The 16,776-nt window shown below is 57.6% G+C and overlaps 1 protein-coding gene across 1 annotated transcript; it reads right to left on the bottom strand.

The window, feature by feature from the left end:
• Nucleotides 1-309: 309 nt before the first annotated feature.
• On the bottom strand, nt 310-15,677 carry LOC141371123 (uncharacterized). Its single transcript, XM_073884499.1, has 4 exons — nt 15,625-15,677; nt 14,660-15,153; nt 1,574-1,741; nt 310-404 (listed from the first exon to the last, which is right to left on the bottom strand). Exons 1-4 carry the CDS (start codon nt 15,675-15,677, stop codon nt 391-393), a joined length of 729 nt encoding a protein of 242 aa, XP_073740600.1. The 3' UTR covers nt 310-390.
• Nucleotides 15,678-16,776: the final 1,099 nt, after the last annotated feature.

Raw genomic sequence — 16,776 nt, 5'->3', positions numbered from 1 at the left:
TCCAGGAATGGGGACCAGTGATGAGTCCCGGGGGGCGTGGAGGCCAGCCTGGGGGACAAGGCGCCACAGGTGATGCCCCTGCCCTCCGCATCAGCTTCCAGGACCCCCTTCGGCACAAAGCCCGGGCACCCACAGATAGAGATCTGCGGCTCGATCTCGTGGCCACCAAGCTCAATTCCATCAGCTCAGCACTTTCGCAGAAAGGGTGGGTTGTTTTGCTTGTGCACCACTTTCCACAGGTCATCGTGCCCGCTCCCCGTCTTCCGGGGTCCTCTGGCGTGCTGTTCTCTTTCTTCCTGTTCTCCTTTCCCGGCCGGTGTCTTCTCAGACCGCCTCTCTTGAGAAACTCAGTGGTGGCTCTGTTCCGAGCGTCCCAGCCACGACCCCACTTCACAGAGAGAAATCTGGAGCCCAAGGCCCAGTGAGCATGCGAGTGGGAGGGGAGCCCATTCACCCGGCTTACAAGAGCCATTTGGGCTCCCGCGGGGAGGCCATGCCGTCTGCAAGGGCTTCTTCCCACGCAGGACTGGGCTCAAGTTGGCCCCATGCTAAAGCTATCCCCTAGCACAGGCCAGGACGCCACACAGTCGACCATAAATTGTTGACCTGCTCCTCTTTCCTGTCCGGCCTCGCAACGTGGCCCTTAAGAGTCTTCCCCCAACCCTGGAGAACAGAATGTGCTTGGCTGGAGACCTGGGTGTCATAAATTGCTAATAACAGATTCTCAATCTGAAAAACAAAATAATAGAAGGCCTGTCCCTTCCTTTCTGCTCCTCTCACCCTCAACACTTTCCTGCAAGGCCAAGAAGAAAAAGAAATGCCTCCTTTGGCCACCGAGTGGGAAACCAATTCCTCCCCTCCCCGGGACCCCCAGGGGATCAGTCTCCCCACCAGCCTCGCGCTTCCCGGGCACAAAAGCCAGGCCTAAAGGAGCCTGTTCTGCGAATGTCTTCGTTTCCCAATGTCCCCTCTTGTCTCTAACCTCACTTTATCCTCAAATTAGCTGAGCACCTGCTAAGTGCCAAGCACTGTGCACCAGGCAGGAAGGTGCCCCAAACCCCACTCACAGAAGAGGGGTGGCCGCGGGGGAGCAGTAGGGGTCTGGGTGGCGCTAAAGAGCAGTGGTGTTGAGGCTGGCCCAGACTTCTGGGCTCACCCTAGGGAGGACCCATAGCCAGGCTATGGAGGCCGACTCTGTTCCCAACCACCTGCCCTGTGGAGAGCCATCTGGGAGTAAATGGGACAAGAGTGTGGAGGCAAAGACAAGAGCAACAGCCAGAAGCTGCCACCTTTGGAAAGAACAATAGTGAAAGACAAATCTGAATGTTCCCAGGGAAAGAGTATAAAATTGTGTTCAGGGTAGAGGTTATATGCAAATTGCACATAAATATGTACATGGTCCTTGGACAGACCCACACGTCTGCTGCTCTTTCTGCCCCCCCCCAACACCCCCCTCTGACTCAGGCAGTCTCCAGGCTACCAGGCCACCTTGCCAGGGCATCCCAGACCTTTGTCCCCAACCCTGTCTCCCAGCACCTCCCTCCGCCCACCTTCTCTCCCAGCCTCTCCTCACCCGAGTAACACGAGTGCAGAGGATAAGGAGGAGAGACAATGGGGGTGTGGGCAATGCCCTCACTGGGCACAACCCCAGATGGCAGGTGACGGAGGAGAGGTGGAGAATGGTAGTCTCTGCCAAGCTGGACATCCTTCCAGATCTGGTCTCGGGACAGGCTCCCTGTGACTGTCAGGAGAACCCATGGACTCCAGACATTCATCGATTCCCCAGCCCTTCCCATCACCCATTCCTCAAAACCAGTGGCAGGAGGCCAGGGGGCTCTGCAGCAAGATCCCAGAGTGGGTTTCCACTTTAGTCCGCACGGGGTCAGACACGCCACGCGGGCCAGCCTCGTCCCTGCAGACCCACAGCCAGCGTGGGACTGGGACGTGAGCCCTACCACTTGGATGAGTCCCCGTCCCTAAAGCTCAAATTCCTCATCCACAAAATGGGGGGTCAGATGCTCTCTGCCCTCCCCAATTCACAAGGTTTCTCAGGCACCCGAAGGTGAGCCACCGGCAAAGAGACGCAGAGCGCAGATGTTGGGCTATGACAAAGCGTCTGACTCCACATCTGGATTCTGAAACTGCAACAAACATTACCCAGGTGGCTGTCACTGTGCTCGTCTGACTCTTCGTCGCTTTCCCCCCGGAGGGGTCAACACAGTCCTTCCCAAGCTGCAGATGGGAGAAGTTGAGTTTCCAAGAGATGAAGTGACAGGCCTGTGGGCACAAGGGCTGGACCAGGGAGGGCCTTGGCCCCGGCTGCGTGTCAACCCTCAAATCTCAAACACCAGCACAGCGGTCAGAGGGAGAGGTGAGCGGGCCGCTGGAGGGCTTGTCCCCGTCGGAAAGGCAGGACAGGTACCCCACTGCCTGATCCACAGGGAGCCACAGCCCCTGTACGGCTGGGTCCCCCCCTTCGGCCCGGCAGGCTTGCGTGGGGCCCTGGGAAGGCTACCATGGGGGTCCTGGGCCTCCTGGCCTGACTGATCTGCCTGGGAAAGGGGCAACCTGGCCTGTGTCCAACTTGACAATCATGGAAGGAAGATGACAGACCACCATTTCCGCATGACAGATACAGAAACCAAAGTCCAACAAGGCTTATGACCTGGACAAGACAGAGAATAATCCTAACAGTTCCCTTCACCGTGCAATTGCTGGGCATCGGCACGTGACACACCTTTTTCTAGAATCCCCTCAATAGGTTGCCACAGGGGAGACACCATTACTCCATTTTACAGATAAGAAAAATGCAGCTCCAAGAAATTAGGCAAACAGCCCAATATCGAGTCTCAAAATCCAAAAGCTTCAATTCTAGAACTTTCTGACTGTACAACTCCATGGTATTTTCACTGAACTATCCTGCTTTTAAATTGAAGAATGTTCTAGAGCGAGACTGAAGTTATTCATGATGTATTGGTGTGGGGAGGAGGAGGAAGAAGGAAACAAAGTGATGACCAGGATTGGTACCTGACCCTGCAGCAAGCTAGGGATGAGCCTGCACTCCTTCGCCTGCCATGCAGGCCCTTCTCTGCCTGGCCCAGGCCACCCCCCCAGTCACCATCCTCACACACCTGTAATGCAGGCACAAACGTGCACGTTCACACCCTCTGGCTAGAAGGTCCTCCTACATTCTTGACCAGAAAACTCCTATACTTCCCTCAAAGCCCTGCTCCAATACTGCCCTTTCTCTAAAAATCACTCCCTGATCATCCTAGAAGAGTTGATTGCTCCTCCAGGGAATGCCAGAGTCTTTCGACATCCCTGGTCCCCGGTACTTGACTGGACTCCAATTCTTTGTTTACTTGTGTATTCCTCAGGCTCTGGCTAGATTTGAGCCCCAGGAACAGGGACAACAACAGCCTTCTCTAATCTGCCCTCGCAAGACCACACCAGGCATCTCTTTTTTTTTTTTTCAAAGATTTTATTTATTTATTTGAGAGAGAGAGAGAGAGTGAGAGAGAGAGAGCCCAAGAGGGGGTAGGGTCAGAGGGAGAAGCAGACTCCCTGCTGAGCAGGGAGCCCGATGTGGGACTCGATTCCGGGACTCCGGGATCATGACCTGAGCCAAAGGCAGTCGCTTAACCAACTGAGCCACCCAGGCGCCCACACCAGGCATCTCTTCACACACCTGACAATCACACAGCCCCGTGAGGCAGTGACTCCTACCGCCCCCACGTTACAGGTCAGGAAACTGAGACTCAGACAGGCCAAGTTAGCAGACCACACAGGCAGTCCGGCTCCAGGGCCTGCCCGCCCATGCTGGTCCTGTACTACTCTTCTCTGCCTCCCTGTCCCTAGTGCAGCGCCTGGCGCATGGTAGGTGCTCAGTAAAGGTTTGTTTCACAGAAAGGCATGGAAGGAGGAGGGTGTTGTCTCACCCCACCCACCTCCAGCCCCAAATCCCACCTGGAATTCTTTTTTTTAAGAGAGAGAGAGAGAGAGAGAGAGAGAGAGAGAGAGCGAGCGAGCACGCCTGGGTGGCTCAGTTGGTTAAGCGACTGCCTTCGGCTCAGGTCATGATCCTGGAGTCCTGGGATCGAGTCCCGCCTCGGGCTCCCTGCTCGGCGGGGAGTCGGCTTCTCCCTCTGACCCTCCACCTTCTCATGTGCTCTCTCTCTCCTCTCTCTTTCAAATAAATAAATAAATAAATCTCTAAAAAAAGAGAGAGAGCGAGCTGGAGCATGCAGAGTGGGAAGGGAGGGGCAGAGGGCAGAGAGAGAATCCCAGCCAGGCTCTTTGCTGGGCGTGGGGGCTCGATCCTACAACCCTGAAATCATGAGCTGAGCCAAAATCAAGAGTGGGACACCCAACCAACTGAGCCACCCAGGCATGCCCCCACCAAATTCTTTGGTCCAGGTCTCCCTACTTCTGGTCCCACCTTCCATCACTCCTGACATTCAGCGCTTCTTTCTTCCAAATACCTCCAGGTGCTTTTCCAATTTCCCATCCATTTCTTCCTGAGGCGTCTTGCTGTCTTTCCCAGTGGGAAACTGAGACCCACAGAGGCTTCCTGGCCAGGGGAGCTGTTCAGAGGCAGGTCTCCTGCCTACAGGGCTAATGCCTCCTATGGACTGGTTTTACCTCTGCCTCAAGCAGAAAAAACAAGCACCAAGTTGCCGGGGGCGGGGCGGGGGGCGTTTCTGGAAGGTCAGCACCTGCCCTTCCCTCCACGCCATCACCCCCTGGCTGACCTGGCCACTGGTCTCTGGCTGGGCCTGAGAGCCAAGTTGGGGGGAGGGCTGTTCCCCGGGCTAGAGAGGAGGAGACAAGAGGCCCTTTGTGTCTGCAGAGCTCCTGAGACACCTGTTCTCCCTCCTGGCCAGCCTGTGTGCGGCCTTGTTTATCCTACAGGCCTGGCAGCCAGGCCCGGCCCGCTCCCAGCGTGGGGCTCCAGCAGCCCCTGCTAGCACCTGCCTGGGCCTGGCAGCCCCGCGGGCCGCGGGCCAAGCACAACCCCCTGCTGTTGACACAGTTGTTGATTTTCGGGAGGGCAGGGAGGAACGGGAGAGGAGGGGAGAAGCAGCAAAGGCATCTGACACCAGCCCAGCTAATTTGCAGTTGGTCCTTGCAATCTGTGCCCCTCCCGTCCCCAGCTGCCTGGGAGACGCTTGGGCCACACAGCAGTGTGCCCGAGTCCCGCATGACCCTGCAGCACCACACCACAGGCAGCCCCCGCACACCGCCCCGTGCGTGTCAGTGCACCTCCATGCTGGCACACACGACTCAGAGCCGGGCAAGGCCTCTGCGTGCCAGGAGCCCTTAGCCACCCTGTCTTCAAGCGCCTACCGCTCCCCCTGCCTCCAAAGTCCTGAGGCTCCCTCGGTCCTCGGTGAGGGGCAGGACCATCTGACATGCCCTTGGAGACCCAGGGAGGGCCCCAGGAAGACGTGAAGGGATCTGTCCTTACAATCTTCTCTTCTCTCTGACTTGGTCTTGCGGAGCGATCTCCTCCTCACCCTCCAGGTCTTTAGGTTTCCTCTTAGAGGGAGCCTTCCCTGATTGCCCAACTCTGGTTGCGGTGCCCTCCTCGGTCCTCCCGAAGCACTACACCCTGCACCTCCCCACCTCCACTTCCGTCAGTATCGAACTGATGACTTACTTCCCTTCACCTTCCTCACTGCTGTGTCAGGGGCTGTGCTGGTCTCAGCCCCAGAGTAGCAGGGACGTGAATCTGCTGAGTGGCTGCATGGCCGCCGGAATGGAGCAGGCCCCCTCAGGCCCAAACACCCACTCGACCTCCACCCCAAGCTCCCACTCTGACAGTCACCTCCTGGATGAACAAGGCCCTGTGGCTGGTTAAAAGGCGTCGGGAATGACCCACCAGCACATGAACTTAGATTGGTAGATCCGCTTTGCCAGTGATCTCAGAGATCAAAGAACAGGATCTTGAAGGACAGGGATGGGTGAGTTTTGAGCATGAAAGGGGCAGAGAGGAGGGCAAGGGTGCAAGGAAGACCCTGTGGGTTGGAGGCCAGCAAGGAGAGGCTACTGTCAGGCCGGGCAGGAACTCCCTTGCCTCCACCCCATATGCATCCCCAACACCCGGCAATCTGTCCTGCCCCTTCCCTTCCAGAGCTCCTAAATCCATCAGGAGGTCCCTCACTATCCCAACAGGACTTGGGTGGTAGCAGTCCAGCTTCCCAGACCCTCACTAAACCGCCGACCACACACCCACGCTCACAGACAGGCCCTCCCCTCAATTCTGTTTCCCCAAACTCCAAGTCAATCGATGCCCAGAAAGGGGTAACAGATAGCCCAATCACTTCCAAATTTGGGATGTCATGTTGAGGAGAATGGATCTGAGGCCAGGCAGAGTTGGTAGAGAGAAGGGAACTTACATTACAGAAACCACAGGCCCCTGATGTTCTGAGCCAGTTCCAACAGGGTCACCACGTTCAGCTGTGCAGACTGTGCACTGCACAACACGAAGAGCCCCATTCAGCCAGACTTGTATACTTATCACAACTTAGATGGCAATCAAGTTCATCCCTTGACTTCTTCACAGGCCAAAGAGAAAGTTCTCCTGCTACCCAACTCCACTTCAGGTAAGAGGTGACACAGATCCCCTTCCTCTGTTCTTTGACCTGTTTCCTGGCTAGGGGGCCTGTTGAGTGAAGGCTGAGCCCATCCCCCCAAGTAAGAGGAGAGGCCTCCCTCTCCCCGCCCCCCAGCCCCAGCTAGGGGACCCCATGACTCCACCACTCTTTCCCTACACACTCGGCTTTCTCCAGCCCCTCACCCTGGCTAGACTCCCCAGCATCATCCACTCCTGGTGAGAGGGTATGGCTGCAGATCCATGCTCCGGATGACAGAGCTACAGGAGGAAGGAGGGTCACTACCCACTGCCCTGCCCCTCCCCAGGTAGAATGGAACTGAAACCCCAATCTCGCTGGCACCTGAGGCTCTGGAGAACTGGAGGTCATGGAGGAGGAGAGAGAGGAGGGCCTCCCTCTGGCTCCCCTGGGCCTTCCAGTCCACTCCCTCCTTTATTCTTAACGTTGGTCTCATGTCCCCAGTACCCCTGGGGCTCTCAGAGGCACTGCCTGGTCTTCCAGAGGCCAGAGGGGCTGACCAAGGTCTCTAGAACACAGCACCGCCAGCCTGGCTGCTCATGCAGAAGCGCACGCCTGCACACACGCACGCGCACACACATGCATGCACGTAAGCACAGCAGGCCCTTGCCAAAGAGCCAGAGAAAGGGGAGCCAGGCCATCCAGAGGAACGGCAGGGGCTGGAGGGGCCACTCCCTCTGCTTTCAATACCTCCCTATTCATTCTCCACTCCCCTCACCCCACCTGCCTCTGACAGCCCCACTCTACCTGCACCCAGGCCTCCTTCCAGCCCCTCCTCATTAACCTTTGATTCGCCCCTCCTTGCCCTTCCTTTCCCACCGGACCCACCCCTCCAGGGACAGGCCTGGAACCAAAGCCTCACAGGGATAAAGGAATGACTTCAGCTCCTTCAATAGGGCTGGGGGCGGTTTCAAGAACTTCACACCCCACAGGCAGAAAACTCCTCTCCGTCCATTCTGAGGAGTGCACAGGGCCTGCCTTGGAGGGCCTGCCTTGCTTAGCCTGTGTGGCCAGGCAAGAGTTAACTCTTTGGAGTCAGGGTGAGGGCAGCTCAAGGGAGGATTTACTTCCTTTGCTGCCTCCTGCCAGGTGCCAGGGCGAACAGGAGGGTACGGGCCAGGGCGCAAAGGCCCACTCCACTGTCAGCCTGAAAGGGCACCAGTCCAGCCTTACAGGATTCTTCTCATACTCCCACAACCACCCCTCCTGCCAGGGACCCCTCTTTCTGCAGAATATTCTAGCGTGGGTCCCCACTCCTCTCTGTCTGCCAGAGAAACACTGACTTTTCTGTTGCTCTGCGTATCAGTTCTAGATATATTTTAAATCCTTTCCGTTCTGCTTACAAAAGTAATGCACATTGTTGTACTACTTTGGGGAACTTCAGAAACACAGAAATAAGAATAGAAATATGAGCCATAATTTAAAAAAAAGAAGTCAACAAAGGGTGTCGGTCTAGGGTGGGGGTGGGTCTGTCTGGCCTGCTACCCACTGGCCTCTAAATGCCCCCCCCATCTTGGACTTCCAAGGAAATCCCCCCCCCCCAGCTGCTCCTTCAAATGGTGGGACCTAGACCCCCCGAATGGGCAGCGGGGCAGGTCTAGAGTGCCAAGAAGCAGGACCCGGCTCCGAGGTGCCCACTCCCTTTGTGGGGGGAAGGGAGAAGGCCTGCACCAAGGCCCTCTGGGAACTAGTTCTCACCCCATCCAGTTCCACAGGCTGCACATTCCATTCTGAGTCAAGCAGGGGGCGGGGACTGGGGGAGGTAAGGCCGAGGGGAGGAGAACAGTCTGGCCTCCTCTGGGGCGGATCCCCCAGGGAGCTCCAGGCCTGGCAGGGATCAGACCTAAACCACCGGGGGGGCCCGGATGGGGGGCCCAGCCGTTTCCTGGCGGGCCTGTGGCCCCTCTCCGTTCTTCTCTCCTCAAACCAAAACACCAAAACCCTACCTTGGACCTGTCCCCAGAAGATACAGGGGTCAATGTGGGGATAACACTAAACCTCTCCCCACTCCCAACCTGGCCACAATCCCCAGGGATGCTTATGGGGCTTCAGGCCAAGGCCATTTCGATGCTAAGGTACTGTGGTGGGGTGAGTCTGATACGTGTGTGTCTAGGGAACTGAATTCAGGTTTGATGGCATGCATCAGGCTTCCCAGAGTGACCGAAAGGGCCTGGGGAGAGGAAAAAAGGGGGAAGCTGGAGCTATTGTTCCCACTTCTTCCTCTACCACCCCAAACACACCTCTCCCCTCAAAACACACTCCAGGACATCTCAACCTCCGGACACACACCTCAGCCCCGGCTGCTTGCTCTCCCAGCTCGTCCCCGTGTGCACTGGGTGCTGAGATGCCAGTCCACCCACACACACACCCACACCCACCCCCCCCCCCACACACACACACCCTAGGCCACGCCCAGGCCTTGGATTTGCCTGCTGATGACCTTGGGAGGAGGTGGGGAAACCCCCGGCTCTCCTCCTCACCTCCCAGCCTCTTGGAGATCTGACCACTGTCATTATCCCATGTCTGGGTCCATCCAGCTCCTCCTGACAGCACCCAGTGGGGGGACAGGGCTGGGCAAGGCCAGGGCCACAGAGCCCCTGGCTCCTCCCAAATGAGGCAGGTCACAGGAGCAGAGGGTCTTCCTAAATAAAGCAGGGGCTCCTAGAGTAGCAGGTGGTAACTGCCAGGTTCTATGCTGTGGGGCACGCAGGGCAGACGAAAACCTTTTCCTAGGGGAGTCCCAGGAGCCTTCACCAACATGAGGCTTGAGTAGGAATGGCCTCGGGGGGTCTCTGGCAGGCCCAACTGGACACCCTATCCCACTCCACCCGCTCGTAGGAGGAAGCCATCATGTCACTGCTGCTCAGAGAGTATTTGAATTTTGTAAAGGAACAGAGTCCCACCTGACCAGAGAAGCAAGCAGAGGTTGAAGTCGGCCCTGCCGCGCCAGCCTGCAACAGACTTCCTAAGCAAGGCTTCCCAAGGAGCTGGAAGGAGGACCCCCAAGGAAGAGGCAGCCAAAATGGAGGTGAGCCAAGCAAAGACCCCATCCAGGGCGTGCCCTCCTGCCTGGGAGCAGGGAGACAGGGAGATGACAGGAGAGGTGAAAGCCATCTTCACGGGTCCTGGGTCCCTGCCTGGTGACGGGCACTGTGACAGCCTTCCCGGCTCACATAGCCAGGTTCCAGAAAGGAGACTAGCAAAGGGTGAGGACTGCAGTGAGTTTGGACAGGAGCGAGCCCTCTTAAGCAAACACTGAGCACAAAAATAATTCCCATTCAAAGCACGATTTGCTGTGGGCCTGGCTGGGCCTTCCCAGCAGAGTCCTTTTCAAAGGCTCCCCTTCACCTCTGACTGCCGCTGGGGGAGGGGCACGCAGGCCCAGCGGCATTTGAATTCCACTTTTTCCAGAGGCTTCCTGGTGACCTACTGGGAGCTATCCGATAAGGCCAATCTCAAAGCAGCCCCAGAGAGGAGTAAACCTGTGAAAAGTGTCAGCTCCTCAAGGGCAGGAACGTAGATCCTCTGCAGGAGCGGGCCTTTCAAGCCAACACTTGTCTGGCAACCAACACACCCAGACCCACGCCATTCATGGGGCACCACTTCGGACTTAATCGGATGTGAGCCTCCCGAGCTGTAAGAGGTTAAGTACTGTTGCTGTTATTGTCCCATTTCACAGATGGAAAAACAGAGGCTCAGAACTGTTAAGTGGTGAACATCTCTCCGAGCTCTTACCAGATACATCATGTTGTCCCGAATCTGCTAATTATCAGAGTAGCAACATGTTCAGGCTGGGGCCCTCCCCACTAAGGAAAGAGGGGGTATAGATGAAGCTGGACCACAAGATGTTTTCAAAGCCAAGGCAGCATTGGAAATCGCCCTTCACCAGTATTGACCCCCAACACTCCTGATCACAAAATCTGAGGTGGGGATAGAATGCCCTCTCTAGACAAGAGCAAAGAGTGGTTAGTGAGAACCACTGGCTCCATTTCCAGAACAATCTCCCGTCGGCCCACCCTACCAACATTCTGAATCCAATGGGCCTCCTGGCTAGCCTCTTCCGTTCTTGCTCCCCCTTCAAACTACCCTCTATTAGCCACCAAAGTGACCTCTCTTTTTCATTTTTTCCCACTTATTAAAGTCATTCATGACCATTGTAGAAGACTGGAAGAATCAACAGAGGAAGGAAATAAAAATCACCCGTTGTCCAGCATCTGGAATTAGCTCTGTAAACACTTCCAGGCAGCCTTAGTCTTCTCTTCATGTATGCGTGCAGGGTGGGCATGCACATACGTACAATTATCTGTACAAAATTAGTATATACCATAGAGCTTCATGTAGGGCTTTACCCTTTTTATTAATATATGTTTTCCAAATTAGAAGCTACTCTTTCTTTCCCTACACTTTTTGGGGTTTGATTTCTTTGGCATAGTTCAGAGATGCACAAGGCACTTCATTCGGGCAGGACAAAAGGGTCCAGAGTGAAAACACCATCTTTCCTCCATCCCAACCCATCCCTCAGCCACCGTTTCCCTCCTCTGGGGCAACTCTGATTACCTGTTTCTTATATACTAAATCATCTTTTAAAAATCATCCATTAGATCATGTCATTCCCCTCCTTAAAACTCTCCAATGGCTTCCCATCACACTGGCCATAAAATCCAAGCTCCTAACCAGTCCTACCAGGCCCTATGTGACCAGGCTTTGGTCCTCCCCCCTCTGATTTCCTCCAGCCACATTGCTCTGCACGAACCCGGCTCTGGCCTCGGGGATTTCTCATTCCCTCCTCCGTCCTTGTGCAGCGGGCTCCTTCTCATCCTCCCCTGGGGGGGGTGGGGGGGAGGCTTCAACTGGCCTCCAGTCTCCCACCACCCCTGCCTGCCTCCATGCGCGCATTCTGTGTCACATCACCATGCTGTATTTCTGCCACATCACATAGGGTCTAATGTCTTGGTTACTTCTTTCGAGGGCAGGCAGACTACCTGTCTTGTTCACCCCTAAAGCCACATTGCTTAGCACAGGGCCTGACACATAATAAGCGTTCCAACATATTTTTGTTTAAGGCATGAATGGGGGTGGTGGGACTGCGATGGTGGTTCTCATCACTGAAAACAGCCCCCCAGCAGGATCTCCAAGCACCAAGCACCAACCTCCTGGCCGCCCTCCCCCATGCCCGCGGTGGGGGCTAGAGAATCAGAGAAAGTAAAGGGAAGCCCATTGTCCAAGGCAGTATCCACCTGCTCTTCCCTCCTGTCTCCCAGCTCACCCCTTACTGGCGCTGTGCATTTGCAAAGTCCGGAATCAGACAAGGAGCTTGCGACAAACCCAATTTCCTAGAAAATACTCTTAACTGCAAGTGGAAAGTTGAAGGTGAAACTTCGCTTCCCGTCTACCCAGGCAGCTGGGCTATTCTGGTTCCCCAGTGCGCCTCAGAAGCAGGTGACACAGATGCTGCCCAGGGAGCAGAGCTCCCCCAGGAACAGCCTCAGCCCTTCCCACCTGACGCTCCCTCCCCCATCCGCCCCTCCAGCTGCAAGGGCCCCAGACACCTGGGCTCCTCTCTCCAGAAATTCACCCAGCCCCAGAGACACAAATGCGCATCCAATCCCGAGCCAGCAGCCCAAGCCAGGATACCCAGGGGACACCCTAGTGGAGACAGCTTCCTTCCTGGGGCCTGATTTCCACTGAGAGAAGACTGGCAGGTGGGCCAAGATTGATTTTTAAGAATGAGGGAAAGGAGGGAATAAAGCGCCTTTCAAAAAACTGTGAAATAATGAGGGGCAGCATGCGGGGGGAGGTTAATAAAGACTTCACAAGATGGAACTGGACAAGGAGTAGGGAGAATCTGAGGAGCCAAAATCAGGAAAGGGTGGGAATAAGTGTGAGGTTTCTTCCTTCCCAGAAGTGGACAATTGTTATAACTGATTAAAGGAATACAATCCCAAAGTGCCCTTCTGGGCTCTCTTCAAGGTCAGTTAATAATGGCAGTAACAGGGGTGCCTGGGTGGCTCAGTCGTTAAGCATCTGCCTTCGGCTCAGGTCATGATCCCAGGGTCCTGGGATCGAGCCCCACATAGGGCTCTCCACTCAGTGGGAAGCCTGCTTCTCTCTTTCTCCCACTCCCCCTGCTTGTGTTCCCTCTCTCGCTGTCTGTCAAATAAATAAACAAAATCTTAAAAAAAAAAAAAAAGGCAGTTAACAGCTAACATTTCTCCAGCACTTACTATGTGCCAGGCACAGTTCTATGAGCTGCAGACGAGCAAACTGAGGCACAGAGCAATAAGGCTGAATTGCTCAAGATCATGTCGCCAGCGGCAGGATCGAGGATCTACCTTCGGAGCCCTGGCTCTTAACCACTAAGCTATACGAAGTGGCTTTCAGTGGTCCCACCCAGGGGGGTTCCTATCCTTCTGGAGTTCACGCCTTCCAAACCATTATCCCTTAACTGATCATTCCATGCCAGTTTCAAAGATGTGCGCATAATTCTTCCCATTCTGCGTAAGGGAAAATCTGAGAAAGCTAAGGGCCTCGCCCGAGGCAGACGCTGCCCATAGGAGGGGAATTAGAACCAAAATGTGCTGAACCCCCAGCCTGTGGAGCACCACTTCCTAAGGGAGCACGATGGAAACGCGGATCTCGAAACTCCGCCCAGAGCAGCAGCATCTCCTCTGGCTTTGGCCAGACCCCTTCGCCAGAGCCAGCGCCAAGGCGCCCTGCCCGGAAATTCCCACAAAGTCACAGCGAACTTCCCAGGAAAACTCCTCGGCTTCCTCCGAGCCCCCGTCACGGAGGCGGCTGCCAAGAGCGCCGCTGGAGTCCTCGCAGCTGCCGTCGGCCCTCCAGGGCGGGAGCCGCCGCTCGTGCGCTCGGGGTCCTCCCGGAAAGGTCCAGGGCTGAAGTTCAAGATTCACTTCCCGCCCAGGCCCGGCTCCGGGCCCCGCCCGGGACTCTCAGGCAGCCCCCACGGCTGTCGCCCTCCCCAGCCCCAGATAAGTAATGGAGCCCCTGCAGCCTGGAAGGCCAGGCGGGCAGCTGGGAAAATCCCGCGAGCGATCCCTGCGCGTCTGGGGACTCGCAGCAGCCGACGCGCGCACACACACACACACACACACACACACACACGTGTGTGTGTGTGTGCGTGCGCGCGAGCGTGTCACAGCAGCCGGCGCGCAAACGTGTGTGTGTGTGTGTGTGTGTGTGTGTGTGTTTACGTACGGAACGCGCGGGGTGGGAAAACAATGGCGAGCCGCTGGGAACAGAGCGACCGGCCCCCTCCCCACCTCCCCGCCTCCCTACCCGCGGGCAAGATTTGCTTCGCAGCGAAATCGGGATGCAGAGATTCACCTCCGACTGCAAAGGCGGGAGGTGGGGGGTGGTAAGGAGGAGGCTAGGGTGGGAGGTGGGAGGTGGGAGGGGGTGAAACAGGAGCAGCCCGAGCAGAAAACAAACAGGATGCAGCGCCCGGCGGGTCCGCTGGGGTGCGAACCTGGCAGGGTGGGAAGGACTGCGTGGCCGGCCCCCCGCACCACACCAACCCGGGAGGGGGTCGATCTGCGTATGGGCGCCGGCACCCGAACCCCCACACGGGGCGCGCACAGGTCGCCCCAGCTTCCCTTTGGGAAATCCTTGAACTGGGCGCCTAGACAGACTGAGGAGAAAGCCCTCGTGCCCCCCGGCCGGTCGGCGAGGGCGAGGGCGGGGGCGGGGGAGGTGGGAGCACCCCAAGGCCGGCTAGCGTGGTGCGCACACAGACACACGCAGCGCCCCCACCCCCACGGCCTTACCGGGCTGCCACCCCTCTGCCCAAGGACCCAGGTCAGCCCGCGAGGAGCCGCCACGGGCCGGCCTTGTTGGGAGGGCGGGGTAGGTGGGGGTCCGTTCCTTCTCGAAAAACTTTGCGAAGGATGAAAAGTCGCAGAGATGAGAGCCGGCGTGTGCCCAGAAACGCGGGGGCGCGAGTGTCAAACTTCGCAGGGCTGGGGAGGGGGCGCAGCGGCGTGCTGCGGGAGCCGAGGGGGCGCACTTACTACTCAGGCGGGCGCCGGGCTCGGGGCTCGGCGCTCCTGCTCCTGCTCCGGCTCCTCCTCCGAACGGGTCCTCGCGGCTGGCAGCCCGGGCTTCCCGCTCACATGCCCCGGCGACGCGGCTGACCGGCGCGCAAGGCTGGGGCGGCTGGGCTGGGAGGAGGCACGCCCCCCGCCGGGGGCCGGGGAGTCGCTCCGGACTCGTGGCCACCCTGGGTCCGCCGCCCCAGCGCGGGCCGCCGTCCCGGGCGGAGAGCTCGGTTCCGGCCGGGCGGCGCCCTCCGCCGCGCCAGGCCGCTCTGTGCACTCTGCCCTCTGCCCTCTGCTTGCGGCCGTCTCCCTGCCTTCCGCGGTCCTGCTCCCTGACTCGCCCGGACGCTGCGCCGGCCCGCCCGCCCGGCTCTCCGGCTCTCCCGCTCCGCGCCTCGGCTCGGTCCCGAACCGGGGCCTCGGCGGCTGGCCGCTGCGCCCCGGGCTCAGACCTGGGCTCGCCGCTCCTGGGCCGGGGTTCCAGGACCCGCCACTTGCACAGTTCAGTTCAAGCCGGGACTGGGAGCAGGGCGCTCGCAGCTCACTGCTGCGAGGCGACTCCACCGCCTCAGAGGAGAAAGAGGGAGGGAGACAGAGAGCGGGCAGGGGGAGGAGGAAGGAGGAAGGGTGGGGAGATGGAGAAGGAGGGAGGGACAGAGAGTTCCCTCCTCCTCCCTGCAGCCAGGTCCATCCAGGCATCCACAGCTGGAAACCTCGGTTGGGAAGGGGAGAGCGGCGGGGGCGGGTAAGAATAGAAGAAAGGTGGATTCTGCCCACTCCCACTGCCCAGGGATGACGGTCGCTACCGAGAGGCTTCGCTCCCTAGAGCAAGACCCAAGAAGTTGTCCCTCCAACTCCCGGCCTCCTAACCCTCCAGACGGCCAGGATTTAGTGTTTCAGACCCTATTTCAGAACCTCCCTGAGGAGCCTCAACCCACCTGCAGCCAGATTGCTTCCCAATGCCTCCGACCACTCTCTCCAAGCCTGGCATTTGGCACTCTCTCGGGTGTCTGGTGTTTGGTGTTTTCCTGAGCTGGTTCTAGAGAAAGGGGTGGATTCATTTAATTCGGGGTATTTATTAAATGCCTGCAATATGCCTGGCCCAACAGGGTGCTGGGGACACCAAGGTTGGATGAGAGGGTGCCCTGCCCTTTCTAGAGTCCCCTTTTGTGATGGAGACAGATGAGTGAACGTGTCATTCCGGGGAAGTGGGAGAGTACCAAGGTCAGACCAGCGGGGGAGGCCCCCCCCCCCCGTGGGGACCACCAAGGGCACGCTGATGTGAGGACAGGAATCAGAGTCTTCTTGGGGGAGGTGTTATCTGAACTGGGTCTCAGGAAGTAGAGCAGGTGAAAGGAGGGGCAATGGTGCAACGCAAATAAGGTGCCAACAGTGTAGGTGGCCGGTCTTCTCAGCAGGTGATGGCCAGCCGGGCTCCTAGGACCTTCTGGGGGCCTTGGATTTCATCACTCCCCACGGCCTTCCTTACCCAACCCCTTTTATTCATGTTTTAGTTCTCAGCCCAGGTATCAAATTCTTCCAGAAGCATGTCTTGACCGTCCAATCTGGGTCAGGTGCCCCATCTCCTGGGTGGGCTCCAGAAGCCCTCCCCCACCCCCACCCCCACACGCCCCTCCCTGCCCAGGGTTGTATGGCTCCCCCACTGGACTGCAAGCTCCCCAAGAGCAGGGATGTCTCTCTGGCTCACTGTTACATCCCTTGTGCCTAGTGAGGGCTTGGCAAAGAGCAGGCCCTTGATAAATACTTGTTGATCCATGAGTTGATTGAAGGGAATGGGGAGTCCCTGAGGGATTCTAAGGAGGGCCTCTGATGAGTTCAGTCTAGCTGGGGGGGGGGGCATGACCAGACAGTGGTAGTCACCGGGGTAGAAATGACACAGGCCTGAGGTAAGCTAGGGACAGGGAGGATGGAAAGAAGGGAGCAGGCGGATGGAGGTGGGACAAGTCAATATTAACTCTGAAGCAAATGGCTTCTGGATGACTGAACAAAGCCATTTCAGAAACCACAAAAGAGTTACCCCCGTGCCACCAAGCCTTTCCTCCTCCTGGCCAGCATGCCTGTGTTTTCCA

This window comes from Callorhinus ursinus, unplaced genomic scaffold (genome assembly GCF_003265705.2).
Source record: "Callorhinus ursinus isolate GAN/ISIS: 27379988/994484 unplaced genomic scaffold, GSC_fseal_2.0 scaffold57, whole genome shotgun sequence".
NCBI lineage: Eukaryota > Metazoa > Chordata > Mammalia > Carnivora > Otariidae > Callorhinus > Callorhinus ursinus.
This window is presented reverse-complemented; position numbering and strand designations above follow the sequence as displayed.

Excerpts from the sequence above, each read along its gene's own strand:
- LOC141371123 (XM_073884499.1), bottom strand. The coding sequence starts at position 15,677 with ATGCCAGGCTTGGAGAGAGTGGTCGGAGGCATTGGGAAGCAATCTGGC. Across the intron at positions 15,154-15,624 it reads GGGAAGCAATCTGGCTGCAG|GAGCGGCGAGCCCAGGTCTG; the intron begins GTGGGTTGAGGC and ends ACCCCGGCCCAG. Across the intron at positions 1,742-14,659 it reads GCCCGGCGCCCGCCTGAGTA|TCACAGGGAGCCTGTCCCGA; the intron begins GTAAGTGCGCCC and ends TTCTCCTGACAG.